We start from the raw sequence: 22600 nt of genomic DNA, 5'->3' as shown, positions 1-22600 counted from the left end.
ACCCACATCCCACCTGCTGTCAAGTCTTGTTGATTTTACCTCTAAAATATACCTGAAATCTGGCCACTTCTTCCCATTCCCACTACAGTGTCTAGGTTCAAGCCTCCATCCCCTCTCACCAGACCTTCTGCAATAAACTACTAACTTCTTAGCTTCTACCATCATCCATTCTTCTGTCCACCTTCCTATCTCAAATCCTGCAGTCATGTGATAGCCAGGGTGATCTTCGTAAAACCTGAATTAGAGCACAACACTTTCTCCATGGGCTTCCTGATGCTCCAAAAGGAGCTGAGCTCCTTCATCTGGCCCAACAGGCCTACCTGGCCCACCTGGCCCTGGATGGACCCCTATCACCTTTCCAGGCTGGCCCCATGCCTTCCTTTTTTCCTCTGATGCTGTGACCCAGCCATGGCAGTTCTAGTCAGACCCATTCTGGCTGCATTGAGCACTCTCCCCACTCAGGAGATTCTGTACAGGCCCAGGATATGCTGGCCCCAGATCCCAGCCTCTAGCAGCCATCCTCCCAGAAGTGTCAGCTCAAATGCAGCCTTTTCACAAGCCTTGCCTCAACTCTACCCTACTGCCTCCACTAGTGAAGTAGTGTCTTTTGTTTTATTCTCTCTCCTAGTACCGTGTTATCTTCCCTACAGCCTGTAGCACCTATCATATAATTTTACTATATAGGTTTTGAGTGTTAACTTAATATCCATGAGTAGTGCCATGCTAGACTTAAAAGAGCCTGGGCTTAAGTGAAAATGTGTAGGCTTAAATCCTGTGTTCATCACTGTGCCTCAGAATTTATTAAATGGGATAATAACAATACTGTCTTCAGATACTAGCAATAATTGAGAGCTGTTACTGCATCTGACCAGATAGGGTAAAGGAGGAGATGTTTTACTATGAAAGGGGACACCAGAAAGAGTCCTAGACTAGGAGGTAAGTAGACCCTGAAGCCGGGAGGGGAGGAGAGGGAAGGAAAGCAGGTGGCTTTTGTCTCCTCTTCACCTTGGATGCATGTGTGTTCTTTCCTTTCCTTTTTTTCTTAAACACACATGGAAGCATATATCATTCTGTTCTTTGTTTTTTCACTTAATATTATATCTTGAAGATCTTTCCAAATCAGCACATAAAATACTTCCTCATTCTTTCTTTCTCAGAGTTCATGAAAAGCCTCAATGTAGTAACATAAATCTAAAGTCAGAATTTAGAATTGTGAAAATGTTTAAATGTCCTAGATAAGAAGTAGAAAGATCTGACTAGGGACTCATTTCAAGTTTTTCCAACGACACACTTGGTAACTATAGCTGGTTGAGCTAAGCTTAACTATAAACCAGGAATGGTATAATCTTCTTCTACCTTTGTCTCCAAACATGGCCTCTTACTGCATCACCTTGTACCAAGAGCATGGCCTCTTGGGCCAGCTCCCATAGCACACCTTCTACTAAGATACTTACTATGTCTCACAGGACATTCACGCAGGCTTACCACATGGAACAGTGTCAGTGTGAATGCAGTCTCTCCCTACTATCATGGGTCCCTCCAGCAACGGAGGAAGGCGTCCATTAGGCATGGAAGGCACAGTGCCTTGGGCTTATAGTACTTTCAGGGTCCTATGCAAATGCTTTAATTGTTCTTAAAATCAGAAGGGGAAAAAATGTAAGTATAGTGTCATGAGAAATGTTTTCATTTGTTCTCACATCAGAAAAAAAATAAAATTTTCAGAAACCATGAAAATCTATTGACTTTTTTCTAAAACAGGAAAAAAATATTGAAATATTTAAAGTCGTATCAAAAGCAATATGTAATATTGATAGTATTATGGTGGGAGAGACCTCTGAAGCAAATGCCCAGGACCACTAAAGTCATAATGCAGCCCAGCCTGCCTTCAGAATTCTCCATGGGGAAGCAAGTACTGGTCATCATGAGCAAGGTTCCCCACTTTTGGCTCTTTTGGAGCAGGTTCTCCTGGAGTTGGTTCTCCTGAAGCTGTCCTCAATTGGCCTGGAGTAGGGGGAGCTCTCTCTTCAAGCTCCACTTTCCACCCAGAGAAGGCAGTTGAATCACCCCAACATTCCCCATTAGTCCCACAGCTGTGTTCCTTGATCTTTCTTTGCAATTATTTTAGAATTGCTAGTTGTCCTCTTTTTGCTGGGGATTGACAATGGCAGAAGGGTCATCATGGGACTCGTCTGACCACCTTGTAATAATTCTGAGGATGTTTCAGTATATCTCTTGGGAATGGGCCTTAGCTGAAATCCCAAGACAACAGGAAAATAACCATTTGATACCCTGTTAGTTGATCATGAAAAAAAAATCTATCAATGATTTTCTTCAATTTCTCAGCATGTGAAATGGGACTTATACATACTTAGCATTTAACATTTTTGGTTTTTGTTTTTAAATATTTGCCCAATAGAATTATACTCTTTATTTTTCATAATTAGATGGATTACAAATGAATGAACTGCACCTTTAAATAAAACTATTTCAACTAGAAAAGCTATATTTTATGTCAACTTGGGAAAAATTGAAAAAATGAACTGTTTTTCACGGGTATTTTATATACATATTCAAATGCATGACTTTGAATAGACTGCTTTTTTATTCTAGTATTCGGTATATCTTACTCTAACTGGTACATACCAAAGTGTTCTAAGAAATCAAACCTTTGTGAGAAATCTATTATGATAATATCAGCTAGTATTTCTATAGCATTTTACATCTAAAGAGTGAAGAGTGTTCCTACTCATATCTTACAATGCAGGAAAGTATTTGGTTTGGTGTTTGGGCTTAAGCCCAGGTCCTCCACACCATGCTTCCTCCTCAAGGATGAGGTGGTGGGTGAGAGGGACTAGGAGTGGCCAGGGTGCCTCAGTGAGCCCTCATTTGTAAACACCCCTCATAGCAGGATGGCACCAGGCTCAGTCTCATGTACAAGGTAGGCCATGTAGTCCATTCCATAGAAAATAAAATGTAGATACCATCGTACTTTGAGCATAGAATGCTCCCAATAAATATTTGTTTGAATATCCTTAAGAAATGGGTACCTGATTGACAATACCTCTTTCCATAGTCACAGAGAATAGAAATGTATTCTGGAAAGTTCCCTCTTAAGTTTTCCCTGGTCCTCTTAAGACAACAGCACTTTTGAAAGGAAATATTTTCTAACAATTTCTTTACAAAAAAATAAAAACCTACTCTAGTGTCAAAAGGCCCTAACTGGGGACACCTGGGTGGCCCAGGAGTTTAGCACCTGCCTTTAGCCCAGGGAGTGATCCTGGAGACCTGGGATCGAGTCCCATGGAGCCTGCTTCTCCCTCTGCCTGTGTCTCTGGCTGTTGTCACACAAATGCAAGCCTGGGAGAGAAGAGGTTAGTCAGATGGAAGTTAAAGGGGTACTCAAGGTTCATGCTACACCACGAGGGCAGTTTACCCATTGTAAGATGGTGCCCACACAAAAAGGCACAGGGTGGGGGGGTTGGTTCCGGTTCCTGTGATTGATTGATAAAGAAGGGCCATTGAGCAAGAGGTGTGTCCTATCTTTTCTCTCCTTAGGGGTGGGGGTCATTGGTGGAAGTGAAGTCAGGGAGTGAGGAAGAAGTCATTTTTATTTTCTCCTTGAAGAAGTGAAGTAAGAAATTTCAAAGTGCCTTACATTAAGGTATTTTTTTAAGTGGTCCACACTTTGCATTATTACCTACCATTGGATCCATATTGTGCCCCCAAGGGGCACAGGGAGAGTGTAACAGAAAACTCTAGATCAGGAGTTGGCAAACTTTTTCTTTGAGGAACCATATAATAAATATTTTAGACTTTGCCTACGGGCTCTGTTGTCACAACTTTTCAACTCCGCCACTGTAGCATGAAAACAGCCATAAATAATACATAAATGAGCAAGCATGGCTGTGTTCCCATATAACTTTATGAGCAAAGAAATCTGAATTTCATATAATTTTCATGGGTCACAAACTATTATTCTTTTGATTTGTTCAACTATTTAGAAATGTAAAAATAATTTTTGGTTTGCAGATGTTACAAAAACAGGTGGCCTGCTGGATGTGGTCCGTGGGGTTTTATGTACTCTAGATGCAGGAGCAAGAAGCCCAAACCATAACAGCTCTACAATCACTCCACCTGTTCTCAGTATTCAAATTCATTTTTTGATACATTTCAGTATCTTTATGAAGGGAACAAAAAAAGGAATTTACACTTATTGAGTACTAACTTTATGCCAAGCATTAAGCCAGGCACTTCACATGAGTTAACTTTGGTACTTTTTATAAGACTATAAGTTAGGTATATTCATTCCCATCAAAAGACAGGAAAACAGATAAAGAAGAGCTAATGGTATTGTTTGCATGGTGTTCAGTGGTCACAAAGCTAGAATGCTCGGACAGAAACCAGGTATGTCTGACTCCGTAGCAACCCTACTGTGGGGGTACCATACACTTTCCAATATAATAACCTGCCACTGAATTGGGTAACTGAGAAAAATTAATGCTAAATAGCTGTTCATCCCTGAGAAATTGTCAAGCTATCAAAGGGTTAAAGGTTCAACTTCTGTCTTGCAACAGGCCAACCTGCTTTACATGGCATAATTAATTGCAGATGTTCATTTCCTTGCTGGTACGAAACTCCATTTGTGAAATTACCATACAAAATTACAACCAAAATGGTAATCATGTTTGAAATGGAAATTTTTTTCAAGAGGAGTTTTTTCCTGCCTTTTTGGGAGCTGTGCTGGCTCCCATTTTAACAGCTGGCCAATTATGTATTAGTATAATTGCAGTTTCATCTGGTTCAACTTAAGACTCATTATAGGAAATTGCAGAAATAGGAATATGTTGAATCTAGAGATGAAGTGGACCCGACTCTCCTTCTATTGAGATGACTCTCCAGTGGAACTGGCAGTTCAGGAAAACATTATTATACTGTATCACTTGAGAAATCTCTTTAGCTTCTAGATTTAGGAGAGTGGCCCAAGGAAATAGTTGAAAAGCTCAGTCAGAATCTGACTGAATAGATCAATGATCACCGTTTGCTGAGGCTGTCTGAATATTTTTACCTCCGTCTCCTGACTCCCTCAGGCTGAATGTATCATCAACCACGTTCCAGGCATTATGGTAAATACTAGGAAGCTCAGAATTGGGCTCAAAGACAAACTCCTGACTCCTGCAAAATAGATGCTTTTCAGAGCAAAGACCAGAAAGTACTGGCTAGTTTGAAAAATAAAACCTCTTAGCTAATCTAAGTGTTTACAACTACTAAGTACCAAATCTGTGGATCCCTGTGCAGAGTGGGAATTTAAATTCCCTATGATACCATTATACATATTAGAAATACATACATATATACATATTTTGAAGGAAACATATAAACAAAAAGATATACTAAACCCAATAGAATGGTTGCCTGTGTGTGTGTGTGTGTGTGTGTGTGTGCGCATGCACAGGAAAAATGGATTGAGATACATGATAAAAAGGAAAAAAACAAGAGAAGGAGAATGTGAACAACTAAGTCCTCCTCTGGAGGTTGCTCCACTGGGGGGAGAAAAGGAATTAGATTTGCCTAGAATCATGCTAGTTGAAGGGCTTATTTTCCTTCACAAAAAGAAGGTATAACATCTAAATGAGATAAAAAAGATTACTATCTTATTTAAAACCTAACCCAAGAATCACCACTTGAATGACAAGTCATAATGCTTAGAGAATGGGAATAGGGGCCTCATGATACCTCGTTTCCCAAGGAAAGGACTAGTACCTTTCTTTTTGCCCCAGTATTGTCATTATTATGGATTTTGATTCTTTAAATATCATTCTTTGTGAAAAAGCATGAATGACTATAAGCAAATAATAAACATTTTAATTGTTACAATACTTTACAGTTTTCAAGAACCTTCTCTCAACTGAGCTTATTTGAGCAGCACAGAAGTCCCAGAGATGAGAAAGTATTATCCCCATTCATTAATGAGGTTATTGAGGTTCAGATAGGTACCATGCCCAAGACCACAGGGCCAACATAAGTGTCAGAAGTGACATTAGAACTCATTTTCTTCATTGCAAACTTATTCCCTTACTCACATTCTCTCTTAGTGAACAGCACAGCCATGCAAACAGTCCTCCCAGATGCCTTTTGTTGCTCTAAGAATTCCTCTGGATCTTGCATGATTTGATCTTTACCTCATTCAGCTCTTGGCTCAAATGTTAGCTTCCCAGAGCAGTCTCTCCTGACTATCCTATCAAAAATACTGCCTCCAGTCTCTTTATCTGGTAACCCTACTTAATTTCCTAAATTTGTATCATTTATTGGATTATGTCTTTCTCACTAGAATATGTGCTTGAGGAAAGGAGAGAGTTAGTCTTCTTTGCATACCATTATATCAATTCTTGGAATAATTTTTGGACTATAATACACATGCCATAAATATTGTTGCAAATGAAAAATGAAACTTAAATTCTTCTCTTTATTCCTTTTATCCAATAGGTCACTATTTCTTATAAAAATGAATGTATTCCCTCTCTCTCTCTTTTTTTTTTAAGATTTTATTTACTTATTAATGAGAGACACACACAGAGAGAGAGGCAGAGGCACAGGCAGAAGGAGAAGCAGGCTCCATGCGTGGAGTCTGACGTGGGACTCAATCCCTGGTCTCCAGGATCAGGCCCTGGGCTGAAGGCGGGGCTAAACCAGTGAGCCACCTGGGCTTCCTTATTCTCTCCTCTTTTTTACTTACACTGATTAAGTTCAAGCTCTCATTAGTTCCTTTCTGAACTATTACCCCATCTTCCCAGTCACCTCCTCCTTTTCAATCTGACTCCTCCTTTCTCAACCCGTTCTCTATCTCGGTGCTAGGGCAATCTGTCAAAAAACACCTCATTTTGCCCATTCTATTGACCAAAGCATTTAATAGCTTGTATAGCTCCGAGGTTAATATTCCAGCTCTTCAGTCTGGTATGCAGGCCTTGTCATATTGTCCTTGTCCCTCCTCGTCTTTCTTAACCTTTCCCCCTTTCTGTGCTTCAATCATATTGAACCACTTAGAGTTTCTAGAATTCACAATTTCTTTTCACTTCTTTTTTTTTTTTCTTTTCACTTCTATACCTTTGAAAATGCCACTTCTTAATATGGCTGTTTATCCACTCTCATGCAATTTGTTTGCATGAATGATGCTTTCTTCAGGAAGCCTTCCCCAGTTTTTCTCCCTTCAAAATCCTGTGTAAGATGTTCTAGGAAGTCTCTTCTGTTCCTCTCTAATATCTATATCATGACACTTATCCTCCTTTGTGGGAATCTTTTTGTTTTCTTCCTCATTAGACTCAAGATCAAGGACCTAGTCTTATTCATCTTTAAATTCCCATCACATAGAAAGGTGCATCGAATGTAGTAACTCATCAGTAAGTATTTGCTAAACAAATGGAGATTCAGACTCTAGAACTTCTTCTGGGGTCATCAAATTGCTCAAGTTATAGGACAATTACTTAGATGATGTTGGATATATTAATAACTCTCAACAAGCTTTGTGTCTTGGAAAGACACACCCTTAAACATAGTTGAGACAATAAATAAAAAGATGGAGGCACAAAAATGATACCTAACCGACTTGGGAGATGAAGTACTAGAAGAAGGTTAGGAAAATTTCCTAGAGTTGGTATCATCTGATTATTAAAGGATTTATGGGGTCAATTATACCTCAATAAAATTGGAGAAAATTAAAAACAAAAAACTTCCCTCTTTTCCAAAAAAAAAAAAAAAAAGATTATAGAGGTTGAAGGAAGAGAAAGAGAGGAAGAGTAGGAAGAGTATTTCAGACATCAAACATGTACAAAATCCTAGCATGGGGTATCCAGGGAACAACAACAAACTCAGAGTTATAGGAACCTAAGTACAAGGCACAGAAGAGAACAAGGTGGAGACACTGGCAGGACCAGACTATGGAATTGCTATAGTAGGGGGTGGAGAAACGTGAAAGGTATTGAGGTAGTTGGATATCATCTTCATAAGAATACTCTGGGAGACTAATGGACAATAATTTTGGCAGGGATAAAGTTGAGACAAGACACTAGTTGGAGATAATAGTCTAGGGGGTTGTAGATACAGAAGATAAGACAGATTCAACAAGTGTTTGTAAGAGAATAGAGATGAATTTGTTGATTATTGGTTTATGGGCACTGAGGGAAAGGAAACAGTCACTGGCAAAACAGTTGCCAGATTTCTGTCTAGGATGATTTGATGGATTAACAGAAATTAAAAGTCCTAAAAAAGATATAGATTCAGAGGTGAGGGAGTTAATTCCAGTTATAAATGTATGAGTTTGAGGGGCTATGAAATACCCAAGTGGAGATGGTAAGCAGGTATACTAAGTTCAAAATTCAAAATAACTCGGGTTTTATCAGCATATACGTGTTAGTATGCTAGAGAAGAGGAACATCACCCAAGAAGTGCCTAGAAAGTGAGAATTAAAGTTGGCTAGGCTTACTCTAGAGAAAACCCCATTTAACAGCAGACACAAAAGGAGGAGTCATAAGGAAAAAGACAAGTAAAATAAAAGGAGAAAACACTGCTTCCCAAATAGAGTTTCAGGGTGAGTGAGATCAGTAATGCTGAATGCCCCAAGGCTATCTGATATGTTAAGTTTCCATCAGTTTTACAATGCAGACATTACTGGCCAACTTGAGAGTCCCTTCTACAGGGTAAGAGGATTATAGGGATAAAAAGTAACACCAAGGTAGTAGAGATAGTGAGTACAGAATACTTTTTCCAAAAGAGGTGTAGTATGATAGTTCACAGGAGATTATACATCAAGAAAAGCATTACTCACATCAGAAGAGACTTGAGCATTACAGGCAGAAGTGAGAGAGTGGGAGAAACTGAGATTAGCAAGATCCTAGAGAAGGAGTCAAAAAAATTAAAGGCCAACGATCGAAGGTTTGATGTTTCAACCTCTAACACAAAAGGAAAGATCAAGGATAAGTGTGGATACAGAAAATTCCTAATGACCTGGAGTGCTGGGAATTACTCCAAAGGCCTCAGGGTTTTGTGGTCATGCAGGATGGGACATCTGTGGAGAGTGAACAGAGACTTGAAGCTGGGAATAGTCTGAGATCCTATAAAGGCGAAGGGCTTGGCGAAGGGCTCTGCTGAGCAGAAAGGTTGGGATTCTGCTGACTGGTGCATGCAGAAGGGATTGCATGGCAGATGGGGATGCACAACAAGAAGAATGCTAGTGAGATATGAGTTCAGATGCCGAACCTGTGGTCCAGGTATGGAGGGAGAAAAGGAAGTCAAGGAGAAACCTGATGAAATTAGAGCTAATGGGGAGAAGAAGGATCAGAGGCCTCATTGAGGTCATCAAGAAGGCACCAAGGCACCTCCCACACCAAGAGGGAGTCAGAGCCTTCAAGAGCCAATAACGTAAGAAACAGAAGCCAGAGAGGGATACTGGGGTTTCTGAAGACAAAAATTCTAGGTGCTTGTCAATATTGTTTGGAACAATGTTTTGATTTCTATTTTGCAATGTGAGATTGCCAACACGCAGCCAAACACACCAATGTAAAGATATTCTTTAAGAAGAAATAAGCCACTTAATTCATTCAAAAGCCAACTTGGCATGCTTATTATTAGCTGCCATAACCTTTCTCATTTAATAAAATCCCTGCCAAATTTATTTTCATAGTCCCCTATAAAAGGCTTCTTCTCATCTCTATGGGCTTGCTGGAGTACTATCATTTATCACTCCTTTATCTGAGCTCCTATGATGCCTATAACCATAAACCTTTCAACTGAAATTTAACATGCTCTGCTTCACAAAGTTAATTATCCTATGCAATTGTATGCTGGTAAATGTTTAATATTCAGCAAGGGCCAGGGAAGTGGAGGTGGAGGTCATTAGTTATAAATAACATTTGCTGTTTTCCATGGTATAAATATTCCTATGGTGGTCAATATCAAACTAGCAATGTGACATCTCCAAACTTGGGGTTGGGAAAAGATATACAGTTGCACACCATTGTCCTATATCCTTGAGGACATAAAATCCTCAGGCAAATACATAAAATGTAGTTAAAAAAAAAAAAGATGAGTTTTGAGTGTTTATTGCTTCTGTTTTTAATATACTGGAATTGTGAGCTTATATAAATTTAAATGATGGTCGTGTTCAACAAGTTTGTTAAATTCCTGAAATCTTAGCAATGAGCTCTCATAAGCTGATGTGATCTGACCTCAGCATGCCATTGATCTTATGGCTGTATTTCTTGTCTTCCCACTGAGATTTCAAGCTTTTAAATGCAGGGGTCATGCCTTAAACATATTTGTATTGTCCACGGTGCTTAACACATAGTGACTTAGTAACTATTTGTTGAATCACTGATATACTTCTGGATTAAAAGCTGAACTACATGACCTGTATAACTTTCTGGTTGCCATATTGACTGTTAGAATTACCCTCGTGAGTGTTACTGGAGATATATGTGTGAGTCATTTGTGTGGGCAAAATCATACTGTCTGTAGATTCATGTATCTTCAAGATGAAAATCCTTTCTCTGGATACTGAAGTAGAATATATATCTTTCATAGGGCCACAGGGCCTATTATATTTCATATGGTTCACAAATGTTTCTTTATGGTTATTAATTGCCAACATAATACAAGATCAAATAGAAATTAAGTTGCATCTATTTCTTAATTAAATGTTTCAGAAATGCACTTCTTTAAAATGCCAGAGTGTAATCACCAGCAGTTAATTATGTTACAGAAACTAAGTGAAAATTAATTATGCCATAGAAATGGTATTTGTGGAATCAGAGCTAGTGTTAAGAAATGAAACTGTTTTTAATGTGCTGTGAAAAGTTGTTAATTCATTTCTCAGTGCAATATGTTATACGTCAAGATAAACATTTTTATCTTTTTCTAAATGAGGGGAAAATATGTCTTTCACGAAGACTCTAACTTTCAAGAAAATGTAGTCAGTCATTTTAGAGATGTGATATTCTTTTCTTCCATAAAATTTCTAATTTTGTTAGGCTGTTTCTTAAATTGAAAATCTTGGAATTTAAAGAAATTCTAGCTCTGTTATGTTTGGAGGCTATCTTTTCCTCTCACTTTTTTCTGAATTTCATTTAAAAACTCCATAGCGGGGGGCTCTTGGATAGCTCAGTCGGTTGAGCTACCAACTCTTAGTTTTGGTTCAGGTCATTCATTGCCTCAGGGTTGTGAGATTGAGCCCCACATCGGATTCTGTATCTTCCTCTGTCCCTTCCCCCCAGTTTGTGCTCGCTGTCTCTCTTAAAAAAAAAAAAAAAAAAGAAAAAAAAAGAACTCAACAAGAAGGACCTAGGAGTTATCATTTGTGTTTTGTTAGTGGGACAAATAAACTAGTAACCATTTTTCCTAGTACATATATTTTAGTTGAACTCAAGTCCTCCAGCTAAGACTCAATCTCACTGCAACTCACTGATCTTTAGATAGAAAAGCTGAAATTCATTAAAAATGATTAAAATCAAGCAAATGAGTTTTAAGAAATGGAATTAAGTCATCAAGGAGGGTTTTATAGTTTTAAGGTTGACCCTCAGTGTTTTGTTTTGTTTTTATTTTATCTTTTCAGTTTTTTGGATCTAATATATGAATAAATTATGAAAGGATTTCTCTCCCATTGAATTAATTAAGACATCCATTATCTCATATATTTATCTTTTTCTTTCTCTCTCTCTCTTTTTTTATTCTGAAAAAGTGGGGGAGGGGCAGAGAGAGAGAAAGAGAATCCCAAGCACAACCCTGAGATCATGACCTGAGCCATAATCAAGAGTCCAAGGCTTAACTAACTGAGCCACCCTGATGACTCTCCTTTCTTTCCTTCTTTTCTTTCTTTCTTTCTTTCTTTCTTTCTTTCTCTCTTGAGAACATTTAAGTTCTATGGTCTTAGCAAATTTCAGTTATACAATACAGTATTATCTACTATAGTTATCATGTTATACTTCAGATCCTCAGGTCTTACTCATTTCTAACTGAAAATTTATACATTTTTCCAACTTTTCCCTATTTCCCCCAACACCCAGCCCCGGCATCTACTTTTCCACTCTTTCTTTCTATGAGCTTGACTTTTTTTAAACAGTCCTCATATAAGTAATACCATGCAGTATTTGTATTTCTTTGTCTGCCTTATTTTGCTTGATATAACCCTCCAGGTTCATCTATGTTGTCACAAATGGCAAGATTTCAGTCCTTTTTATGGCTGAATAATATGTCAGTGTACATATGTACCAATTTTCTTTATCCATTCATCCACCAATAGACGTTTACTTTGTTTCTATATTTTGGCTATTGTGAATAAAACTATAATAAAATGGGGGTACATATATCTTTTTAAATTAGTGTTTTGTTTTCTTCAGATAAATAAATATCCAGAAATAGAATTACTGCATCATATGGTAGTTCTATTTTTAATTTTTTTGAGGAACTTCTGTACTGTTTTCCATAGCAGCTGAAGCAATCTACATTCCCACCAACAGGACACCAGGGTTCCCCTTTCTCCATATCTTCAGCAGCACTTGGTGTTTCTTGCATGCATGTGTGTTTTATTAGTTTCAGAGGTAGAATTGAGTCATTCATCAGTTGCATATGATACCCAGTGGTCATTACATCAAGTGCCCTCCTTAATATCCATCACTCAATCATCCCTTACCCTCATCCACCTCCCTCCAGCAACCCTCTTTGTTTCCTAGAGTTCAGTGTCTCTTTTGATTTCCCTCCCTTTCAATTTTCATCTGATTTTATTTTTCCTTCACTTCCCCTATGTTCATTTCTTTTGTTTCTTAAATTCCACATATGAATGAAATTATATGATCTTTGTCTTTCCCTGACTGACTTATTTCACTTAGCATAATACCCATCCATATATAGTTATATATAAATTATTAAATAAACTAGTAACCCTTTTTCCTAGTACATATTTTTTAGTTGAACTAAATTCATAATGTTCCATCCATATATATATATATCAAATGCAAATGGTGAGGCTTCATTCTTTTTGATGGCTAATATATATATATATTTTATTTATTTATTTATTTATTTATTTATTTATTTATTTATTTATTTATATATAAGTCACTTCTTCTTTATCCATTCATCTGTCAATAGATATCTGGGCTCTTTCCATATTTTGACTACTGTGGACAATGCTACTATAAACATTGGGGTGCATGTGCCTCTTTGAATCACTATGTTTGTATATCTTGGATAAATAGCTTGTAATGCAATTGCTGGGTTGTAGGGCAGGTCTATTTTTAACTTTTTGAGGAAACTCCATACTGTTTTCAAAAATGACTGCACCAGTTTGCATTCCCATCAACAGTGTAAGTGGGTTCCCCTTTCTCCACATCTCGCCAACATCTATTGTTTCTTGTGTTGTTAATTTTATCCATTCTGACTGGTGTGAGGTGGTATCTCATTGTGGTTTTGATTTGTATTTCCCTGATGGCAAGTGATGTTGATCATTTTTTCATGTATCTGATGGACATTTGAATGTCTTCTTCAGAGAAATGTCTGTTCATGTCTTCTGCACATTTCTTGACTGGACTTTTTGTTTTTATGGGTTTGAGTTTGATAAGTTCTTTATAGATCTTGGATACTAGCCCTTTATCTGATAAGACATTTGCAAATAACTTCTCCCATTCCATAGGTTGTCTTTTAGTTTTGTTGATTGTTTCCTTTGCCTTGCAAAAGCTTTTTATCTTGATGAAGTCTCAATAGTTTTTGCTTTTGTTTCTCTTGCCTTTGGAGACATGTCTAAGAAGAAATTGCTGTGGCTGAGGTCAGAGGGAGCTGCTTGTGTTTTTTTTCTGGATTTTGATTGATTTCTGTTTCACATTTAGGTCTTCTATCCATTTTGAGCCTATTTTTGTGTATGGTATAAGAATATGGTCCAATTTCATTCTTCTGCAGGTGGCTGTCTCAATTTTCCCAAAACCATTTGTTGAAGAGACCATCTTTCTTCCACTGGAAATTCTTTCCTGCTTTGTCAAGGATTAATTGACCATAGAGTTGAGGATCCATTTCTGGATTTGAATTTGTATTCTGCAGTTTACTGAATTAACAGCTTTTGGTGGAGTCTTTAGGACTTTATATAATATCATGTCATCTGGAAATAGTGACAGTTTTGCTTTCTTTCCAATTGGAATATCTTTTATTTGTTTTTCTTGTTACTTGCTCTAGCTAGGACTTCAAATACTATGTTGAATAAAAGTCGCGAAAGTGAGGGGCACCTGTGTGACTCAGTGGGTTAAGTGGCTGCTTTTGGCTCAGGTCATGATCCTGGGGTCCTGGTATTGAGCCTTGCATCAGGCTCTCTGCTCAGCAGGGAGCCTGATTCTCTCACTGCTTGTGTTCTCTCTCTCAGTTAAATAATAAATAAATAAATGTAGCAAAAGTGGACATATTTGTCTTGTTCCTGATATTAAAGGAAAAGCTTTTTGCTTTCACTGAGTATGGTGTTAGCTATGGGTTTGCCATATCCCTTGTGGCTTCAATTTGCATTTTTTTAAGGACATATGATATGGAACATCTTTTCATGTGCTTATTGCCATTTGTATGCTTTCTTTGGTGAGGTATCTCTTTAGATCTTTTGACTTGTTTTTAATATTATGTTTTGTTTTCTTACTGTTGAGTTTTAAGAGTTCTTGGTACATTTTGGGTAAGAGTCCTTTATCAGATGTACCTTTGCAAATATTTTCTCCAGTCTGTGGCTTTTTGTTGCTGTTGTTCTCTTTCAGTGTCTCTTGCAGAGCAGTTTTTAATTTTAATGAAGTCTAGTTTATCAACCATTCCTTTCATGAATTATGCCTTTGGTGTGGTATCTATAAATTCGTTGCCAAACCCAAGATTATTTAGATTTTATTCTAGGAGTTTTTTAGTTTTGTGTTTTATATTTACATCTATGATCCATTTTAAGTTGTTTGTGTACTTGTGTGTGAAAAATATAAAATCTGTGTCTTGATTAAGAGTTTTTATCATGGATAGATTTTGTCAAATGCTTCTTTGCATCTATTGATGTGATCATGTGATTTTTCTTCTTAGCCTGTTGATATGATGGGTTACATTAAATAATTTTCAAATGTTGAACCAACCTTGCATACTTAGTCATGGTGTGTACTTCTTTTTGTATCTTTTTAAATTCAATTTGCTAATATTTTGTTGAGGATTTTTGCAAGAGATATTGGTCTGTAGTTTTCTTTTATTGTAATGCCTTTGTCTGATTTGGTATTAGGGTAATACTGTCCTAATTGAACAGGTTAAGAAGTTTTTCTCTGCTTCTATTATCTGAAGGACATTGTGGAGAATTGGTATAATTTTATCCTTAAATGTAGAGTTCACCATTAAATCCACCTATGTCTGATGTTTCTTGTTTTAGGAGGTTATTTATTATTAATTCAATTTCTTTTTTTATATTTTATTTATTTATTAATGAGAGACATGGAGAGGGGGAGGGGCAGGAGAGAGGGAAAGAGAAAGAGAGAGAGAGAGAGAGACAGAGACACAGGCAGAAGGAGAAGCAGGCTCCATGCAGGGACCCTGCCATGGGACTCCATCCCCGATCCCCGGGTCTCCAGGATCAGGTCCTGGGCCGAAGGCAGCGCTAAACCACTGAGCCACTGGGGCTGCCCATATTAATTCAATTTCATTAACAAATATAGGCCTATTCAGATTGTCTATCTTCTCAGGTGAGTTTTGGCAGGATAATTTTACAGAAATAAAAAGAATTCTGCTTTGGCATATTTTTCCTCTCAACACTTTAAATATTTCACTTTTGTCTTGATTGCATGGTGTCCAAGGAAAAGTTCAATATAAATTTTTTCTTTCCTCTTCTAAAGGTGAGATGCTTTTGATTTCTTTCAAGATTTTTTTTTCATCTTTGATTTTCTACAGTTTTAATGCAATACTCTTAAGTGTAATTTTTTTTTTGGCGTTTATCCTGCTTGGTGTCTTCTGAGCTTAGTAGATATGTGGTTTGGTATCTGACTTTAATTTGGGGAAAATTCTGTCATTATTGCTTCAAATATTTCTTCTTTTCCTTTTTCCATTTATTCTCCTGGAATTCTAATTATGCATATGTTATAACTCTTGTAGTTGTTCCACAGTTTTGGGGTATTTTATTCCATTTTTTTCAATCTTCTTCTCTTTGTTTTACTATTTTTGAAGTGTCTATTGATAATATTCTCAAGTTCAGAAGATTCTTTCCTGAGCTTTGTCAGTCTACTCTTGAGGCAAGGAGTCTTTATTTGTTATTTTTTGATCCCTAGCATTTCTTTTTGATTCTTTATTAAAATTTCTATCTTTCTGTTTATATTACTTTTTTTTTGCATGGTGTCTAGTTTATCCATTAGAGCCCCATATTACTGATAGTTATTTTACCTTCCTGGTCTACTGATTCCAACATCTCTGCTATATATGAGTTTCGTATGATATTTGCTTTAGCTCTTCAAACTGTGTTTTTGCATTTTGGTATGCCTTGTAATTTATTCTTGATAGTAGGACATAATGGATCTTGTAAAAGGAACTGCTGCTAATAGGCCTTTAGCAATGAGGTTGTAAGTGGGTGGGATGAAAGGGAAGTGGTCCACAGTCCTTTGATCAGATCTCAGTCTTTTAGTGAGCCTGTGCTTCTGAACTGTGAACTTCATGAGTGTTCTGCAGCCTCCCTTCTCCTTAGGTGGGTCAGGATGGCTAGAGCGAGCTGCATTTGGGTATTTCCCTTCTATGTGGAAAGCTAGAGTAGGCTAGAGTAGGCTAGAGTTGGATATTTCCCTTCTCCCAGGTCATTTAGTTTCTGATATAACTCCAATAGTTTAGGCTCTAGTAACACAGTTTTGCTTAAGGACAGACTTTGTTAAAAACAGAATGTTTGGGTATGTTTGAATGTGGTGCATTTTCCTCTGCCCCTGTTGGGCAGGAGAGGATTTTTCTCCGACATTCACTGTGAGAAACTGGTTGAGTTCCTGGAAATAAAATTCACAAAAGTGTAGGCACCCTCTCTAACTGGGTCCCTGGAGTTTTTAACTCTCAGATTTTTCTATGTCGAGCCCCCAGTGATTTGTCAGTCATAGTTCAGGTTTTCCTATCACAATATATTGGTTTCGCAGAGGTATCTCCTTGTGGATTTCTGCTCTGGTAAGTTGTGATTCATAGTATATGCCTGTCTCTCTCTCCAAATTTGAGGGCAGCAGTTTGATCTGTGACTTCGCTTCTTTGATGGATTTAAGAAGAGCTGTTGATTTTTTAATTTGTTTAGTTCTTTTCACCTGTTGTTAGGGCTGAGTGATGACTTCCAAACTTTACATGCTAGACTGGAAACTAGAAGTCTGTATGCATTTTTTTAACACAGTTTTGTTGACGTATAACATATAACATAAAATTCACATGTTTGTAAATGCACAATTCAATTATTTTTAGTCAGTTTATACAGTTGTATAACAATCACTACAATAAGTTTTGGAACATTTTCAATATCCCAGAAACCTCCCCTGTGCCCTCTTGGGATCACTTGCTCTCACCACCACCTCCTGGCATCCACTTATCTACTTTTTGTCTCTATAAATTGCCTTTTCTGGATGTTTGATATAAATAGAATCATTTAGTATGCAGTCTTTTGTGTCTGGCTTCTGTCACTTAGCATAATGTTTTGAGGTCTATCCATGTGGTAGCATTTAACTTAATGCATTTTTAAAACTGAAAATTAAAGATAGCATCTGTTTTATAGTTCCCATATATTAGTTATTAACATATAGGTACTGGTTATGGTTATGATTATTACATAATAATAGTTATTAATTAATATTCAACCAGATAAAAAATAAGACTACATACTCTTTAAATTCACCTGTCTATAAGAAAGTAATTTCATGTATTTATTACACATGAAACATGATATTTGTGCTACAGACACTCATGGGCTCGCCAATTGATCTGTAAGAATGATTTTCAAAGTATAGAGTTTTACCCACAGACCTATACTTGGAAAATATAGCTATAGATTGACCTGTATTGACTTATTCCAATAGATTGTGGCAAAAAACAGCAAATTAGCAAAATTGCTGCTAGGAGGACACATCATATTCAGAGTTGCATGAGTAATTTTAATTTATTCCTAAAAATCTAATTAATCTTGTCAAATAAATGGAATCATTAACATCTGAATTTTCTAAAAACCAGTTTGAAAACTCCAAGATTGTCATGGACTTAATTGTAAAAACTCTGAAATTCACAGAATGTTCATGTATACAAACTATTGTACTTACAAATTATCCTCAAGTCTCTTCAAGGATTCCAAAACCAATGAATGAACACTGTCTAAGGAGCAGGATCCAAAGCAACTTAGGGCTGTAATATATCTAATTTTCATAACCCAGTCATTATGCAACTTCCTTTTAACACTGGCAATTAAAAGAAGAAAAGGAGTGGTTATGTTAGACACACAAAGCTTGCACTTGTAATAACATCTTGCTTATACCACTTTTAACTGTTTAAATATTTATCATCTAGCATATTTAAAATGGAAAACAAAAATTAATCATCAAATATTAATCGGCAGGTGAATAATGTAGATGAACCCCTGTTCAATACAGACACTATTATCCTTACTTTACTGAAAAATTCTGGTCATCCAAAAGTACTGTGTTTCATATTGTTTTAGATGAATCACTTAGGGATGCCTGGGAGGCTCAGCGGTTGAGCATCTGCCTTTGGCTCAGGGTATGATCGCAGAATTCCAGGATCGAGTCCCACATCGGGCTCCCTGCGAGGAGCCTGCTTCTCCCTCTGCCTATGTCTCTGCCTTCTCTCTGTGTCTCTCATGAAAAAAATAGATGAGTCAATTCATTTTCATATTTTCCGTGAAGACTTTCAGAACTAGATACCTGGGAAACTTGTAGTCCCAGATCACCAGTGAAGCAGAGGCTGGGACAGTTGTATTCCTAGCCAAAGGCTTGCTAATCAATTCACAGGACATTTCAGTGAGAGCTTTAGCATTAGGGGACAAAACTTTTATAGTAAAATTCTTATCTTAACCTGTAAGAAGCCATCTTCATTTATTATATTTAATCATATTTTACAGTGTGCTTGTTTCCTCATTCACAAATACTTATTGAGCACCTACTGCATCCCAGGTAAAAGGACATAAAGATGACTAAGGTGAAATTCTTGTTCCCACGTTCCTTAGATTCTAGTTAAAGAATAGAGGTGTTGATAATTCAATCCCTTCAATATGGGATGAAACAGAGTAGAGAGATTTCTTTTTCCATATCAGACTGTGTTTAATTTTGCTCTTTGGGCACTGGCTATTTCTTTCTTTAATCTGTACAACATTTTGCATGCCTGTATTTCCTACCTATATCTCTACCCCCACCCATTGAGTATAATTGAGTTATTAACTGAAGGAAAACATTAATGATGGCTCCAGAGTTTAATTACCCCTTTGGCCTTAATAACTTTCATTCTGTTAGGTTTGAGAATCTGTTGGTGTAAGAACGAACATGTCTCAATACTCAGCTTATCTATACAGTTCAGTCTTGAATAATTTAAGTCACATGCATGATGATCATATACATGATCTACATGTACATAATTATCCAAAATTATCCAAAAGAACCAATGCAAATTTGCATGCATTTAGCTCAACTCAGATTCCTCAAATTCGTCAGATCTCCAAACTCATTTCAAATATATCCAGCTTAATGGAAACAGGGATGGGAAAGAGGCCATGGAATTTTCTACAGGTGATACAACTCTTAGAAAATTCATGTCTCAACTTCTATTCCAAGAGCCTATCATAATTGAAATGAAATACTTGATAGAGTATAGAGCAGCACATCACATGTTAGGAAAATGCCCCATCAGAGTCCAATACTTTGATGGGACTAAGTAATATTGCTCATATATAAAGGATGGAAAATGGATTCAGTCAATTATTGTGCCATTTTTAGGTTTCCAGCAATTGGCTGGTCTTAACTCCACTGTAGTAACAGCTGTAATGAGATTTTAATTGCATGTTCTAACTCTGGGATGAAATATTTGTTACTTTAATAACAAAGTATAATCCTGTATTTTTAAAAGTTGTTTTCTTATTCTATTTTTTAAAAAAGATTTTATTTATTTATTTATTTGATAGAGCACAAGAAAGGGGAATGGCAGGCAGAGGGAGAAGGAGAAGCAGGCTTCCTATGGAGCAGGGAGCCTGATGCGGTTCTCAATCCCAAGACCCTGGGATCATGACCTGAGCCAAAGGCAGATGCTTAACTGACTGACCCATCCAGGCAACCCAAAAGTTTTTTCTCATCCTAAAAGAAAACTTTTCAGTGTACAATTTAGAACATAGGAAAACATAAATAAATAAGGGGATCCCTGGGTGGCTCAGCGGTTTAGCACCTGCCTTCGGCCCAGAGTGTGGTTCTGGAGTCCCGGGATTGAGTCCCACATCAGGCTCCCTGCTTGGAGCCTGCTTCTCCCTTTGCCTGTGTCTCTGCCTTTCTCTCTCTCTCTCTCTCTCTCTCTCTCTCTCTCTCTCTCTCTGTCTCTCATGAATAAATAAATAAAATCTTTAAAACAAAACATAAAAAAGAAAATAAAAATCACCTCTCCGAAGTCACATAGAGAATCATAATTTATATATTGGAATATTTATGCTCTATTTCCTTAAATAGAAATATACAGACACAGACACACACATCTATGTATTCCTTTTTATCAAACTGGATTAAAAAAAACTGGATTCATATGTACATAGAAAAATTAATTTTTTCACTTAATATTATATCATGAACATTTTCCATGTTATTAAATATATTTCAAAACGTTATTAAATCAGAGTGCATGGCATTCACTAATATGGTTATACTATGATTTACTGAATGCCCTTGGTACTTTACATTGTTAGACACTAGAGACTTGACTATTAGAAATAATGCTGTGATAACCATACTCATGGTTTTAAATGCATGGAGATCCTGGGTCAAAGGCTTATTAAGACACTTGATGCATCTCCCAGACTGCTCTCCTGAAAGGGATTGAACTCATACCTCCACCATCGATAGTTTGAAAATGCCCATCCACAGAATCTATGCCATTTTTGACCCCTTCCAATGTTAGAAATGCGAAATTGTATCTGATGTTAAGTTGTGCTTCTTTAAGAGAATAAATTTAATACAAAATTTGTTTTTCTGCTAATAAAAGTAATATATACTTACTTATTTATAAAAAACTTCAAAGACAGTGCAATTATAAAGACAATAAAAATCACCTATAATCTCATCATTTGGAGAGAATAGTTAGCATTTTTGCCTGATGATCACTTTGAAATGTTTATTGACTATTTGTACTGTGTGTGCCTGTGCATGAATTATCTTTCACAGTCTTTGCCCATTTTTCTTTGGGAATTATATTTTTAAATATTTTATTTATTTATTCATGAGAGACACACAAAGAGAGGCAGAGACATAGGCAGAGGGAGAAGCAGGCTCCATGCAGGGAGCCCGATGTGGGACTGGATCATACCCTAAGTCAAATGCTCAATTGCTGAGCCACCCAGGCATCCGGAATTATTATTTTTTAATTGACCTGCAATACCTCTTAAAGAGTATTAACCCATTGTTTGCCATATTTATTATAAATATTTATTCTAGTTTGTGTCTTATTTTTAAGGCTTACTTCCAAACATTATTTATTTATTTATTTTTAAGGCTTATTTCCAAATATTATTTATTTATTTATTTTTAAGGCTTATTTCCAAATAAATATTTATTTATTTGAGAAAGAGGAAGAGAGTGTGAGAAGGGGGAGGGCTGAGCATGGAGCCTTAGGTGGGACTCAATCCCATGACCCTGAGATCATGACCTGAGCTGAAACTTAAGAGTTGGAGGGTTAACCGACTGAGGCCATCCAGGCACCCCTCTAGTTTGTTATTTACTTTTAAAATGTTCTTTTTCGATGTCCAGAAGCTTTGCTTTTGCCAAATTTCTACAATTTTTTCTTTGAATTCTGCATTCATTGCTTTTATGTTGAGGATCTTCTTCCATATTCAAGTGCTACTAAATAGTCACATATATGTTATCTAGATTTTTCATGGTTTAATTTTTTCATTTAATTTACACAGTTTAATTCATTTCAGTGCCTATAGATTTTAATTGTCAGTAGCACTAACAATTGGAATTTCAGTGGCTAATTTTCCTATCTTTCTTCCCAATTTTACTGCAAATTCTTTGAGGTAAGAAGTATTCTTTGTTTGGCTTTGTATTTCAGGTTACCAGGGGTCTAGCACATTGTGTTCGCTCATAAATACTTGAACATTGTCTGTATTAGAAAAATATGAACTGTCATAAACTACCCTTACCTTTTAAAGTTCTTTGAGTCTAAGACTTGGTTTTGTAATTTTTTTTTGGATTTTGCCTGCTTTAGTCCAAAGTCATCACTATTTACTGTGAATTTGTTCACAAAACCACCATCATCCCCCAAGAGGATGTCATCCCTGCAGAGCTGGTCAGGCAGAGACACTACACACACACAGAGGAGGCAGTGATCCATAGGCTTTATGACAAAATAGTTTTCCTAGGAACAGAAG

The 22600-nt window shown here is 36.8% G+C and overlaps 1 protein-coding gene across 1 annotated transcript in view; it reads right to left on the bottom strand.

Moving 5' to 3' along the window:
- Positions 1-22600, bottom strand: part of WDR64 (WD repeat domain 64) — a 134405-nt gene that overhangs the window by 83109 nt on the left and 28696 nt on the right. The window contains exons 7-8 of the mRNA XM_055324510.1: positions 22373-22587; positions 18288-18422 (exon numbers count right to left, since the gene is read on the bottom strand). Coding sequence (XP_055180485.1) covers positions 18288-18422; positions 22373-22587 — 350 coding nt within the window. The remainder of the gene's footprint in view (positions 1-18287; positions 18423-22372; positions 22588-22600) is intronic.

Source organism: Nyctereutes procyonoides, unplaced genomic scaffold (assembly GCF_905146905.1).
Source record: "Nyctereutes procyonoides isolate TBG_1078 unplaced genomic scaffold, NYPRO_anot_genome, whole genome shotgun sequence".
In the NCBI taxonomy this organism is placed as follows: Eukaryota; Metazoa; Chordata; class Mammalia; order Carnivora; family Canidae; genus Nyctereutes; species Nyctereutes procyonoides.
The sequence above is the reverse complement of the archived record's forward strand: the minus strand, read 5'-3'. Positions and strand labels throughout refer to the sequence as shown.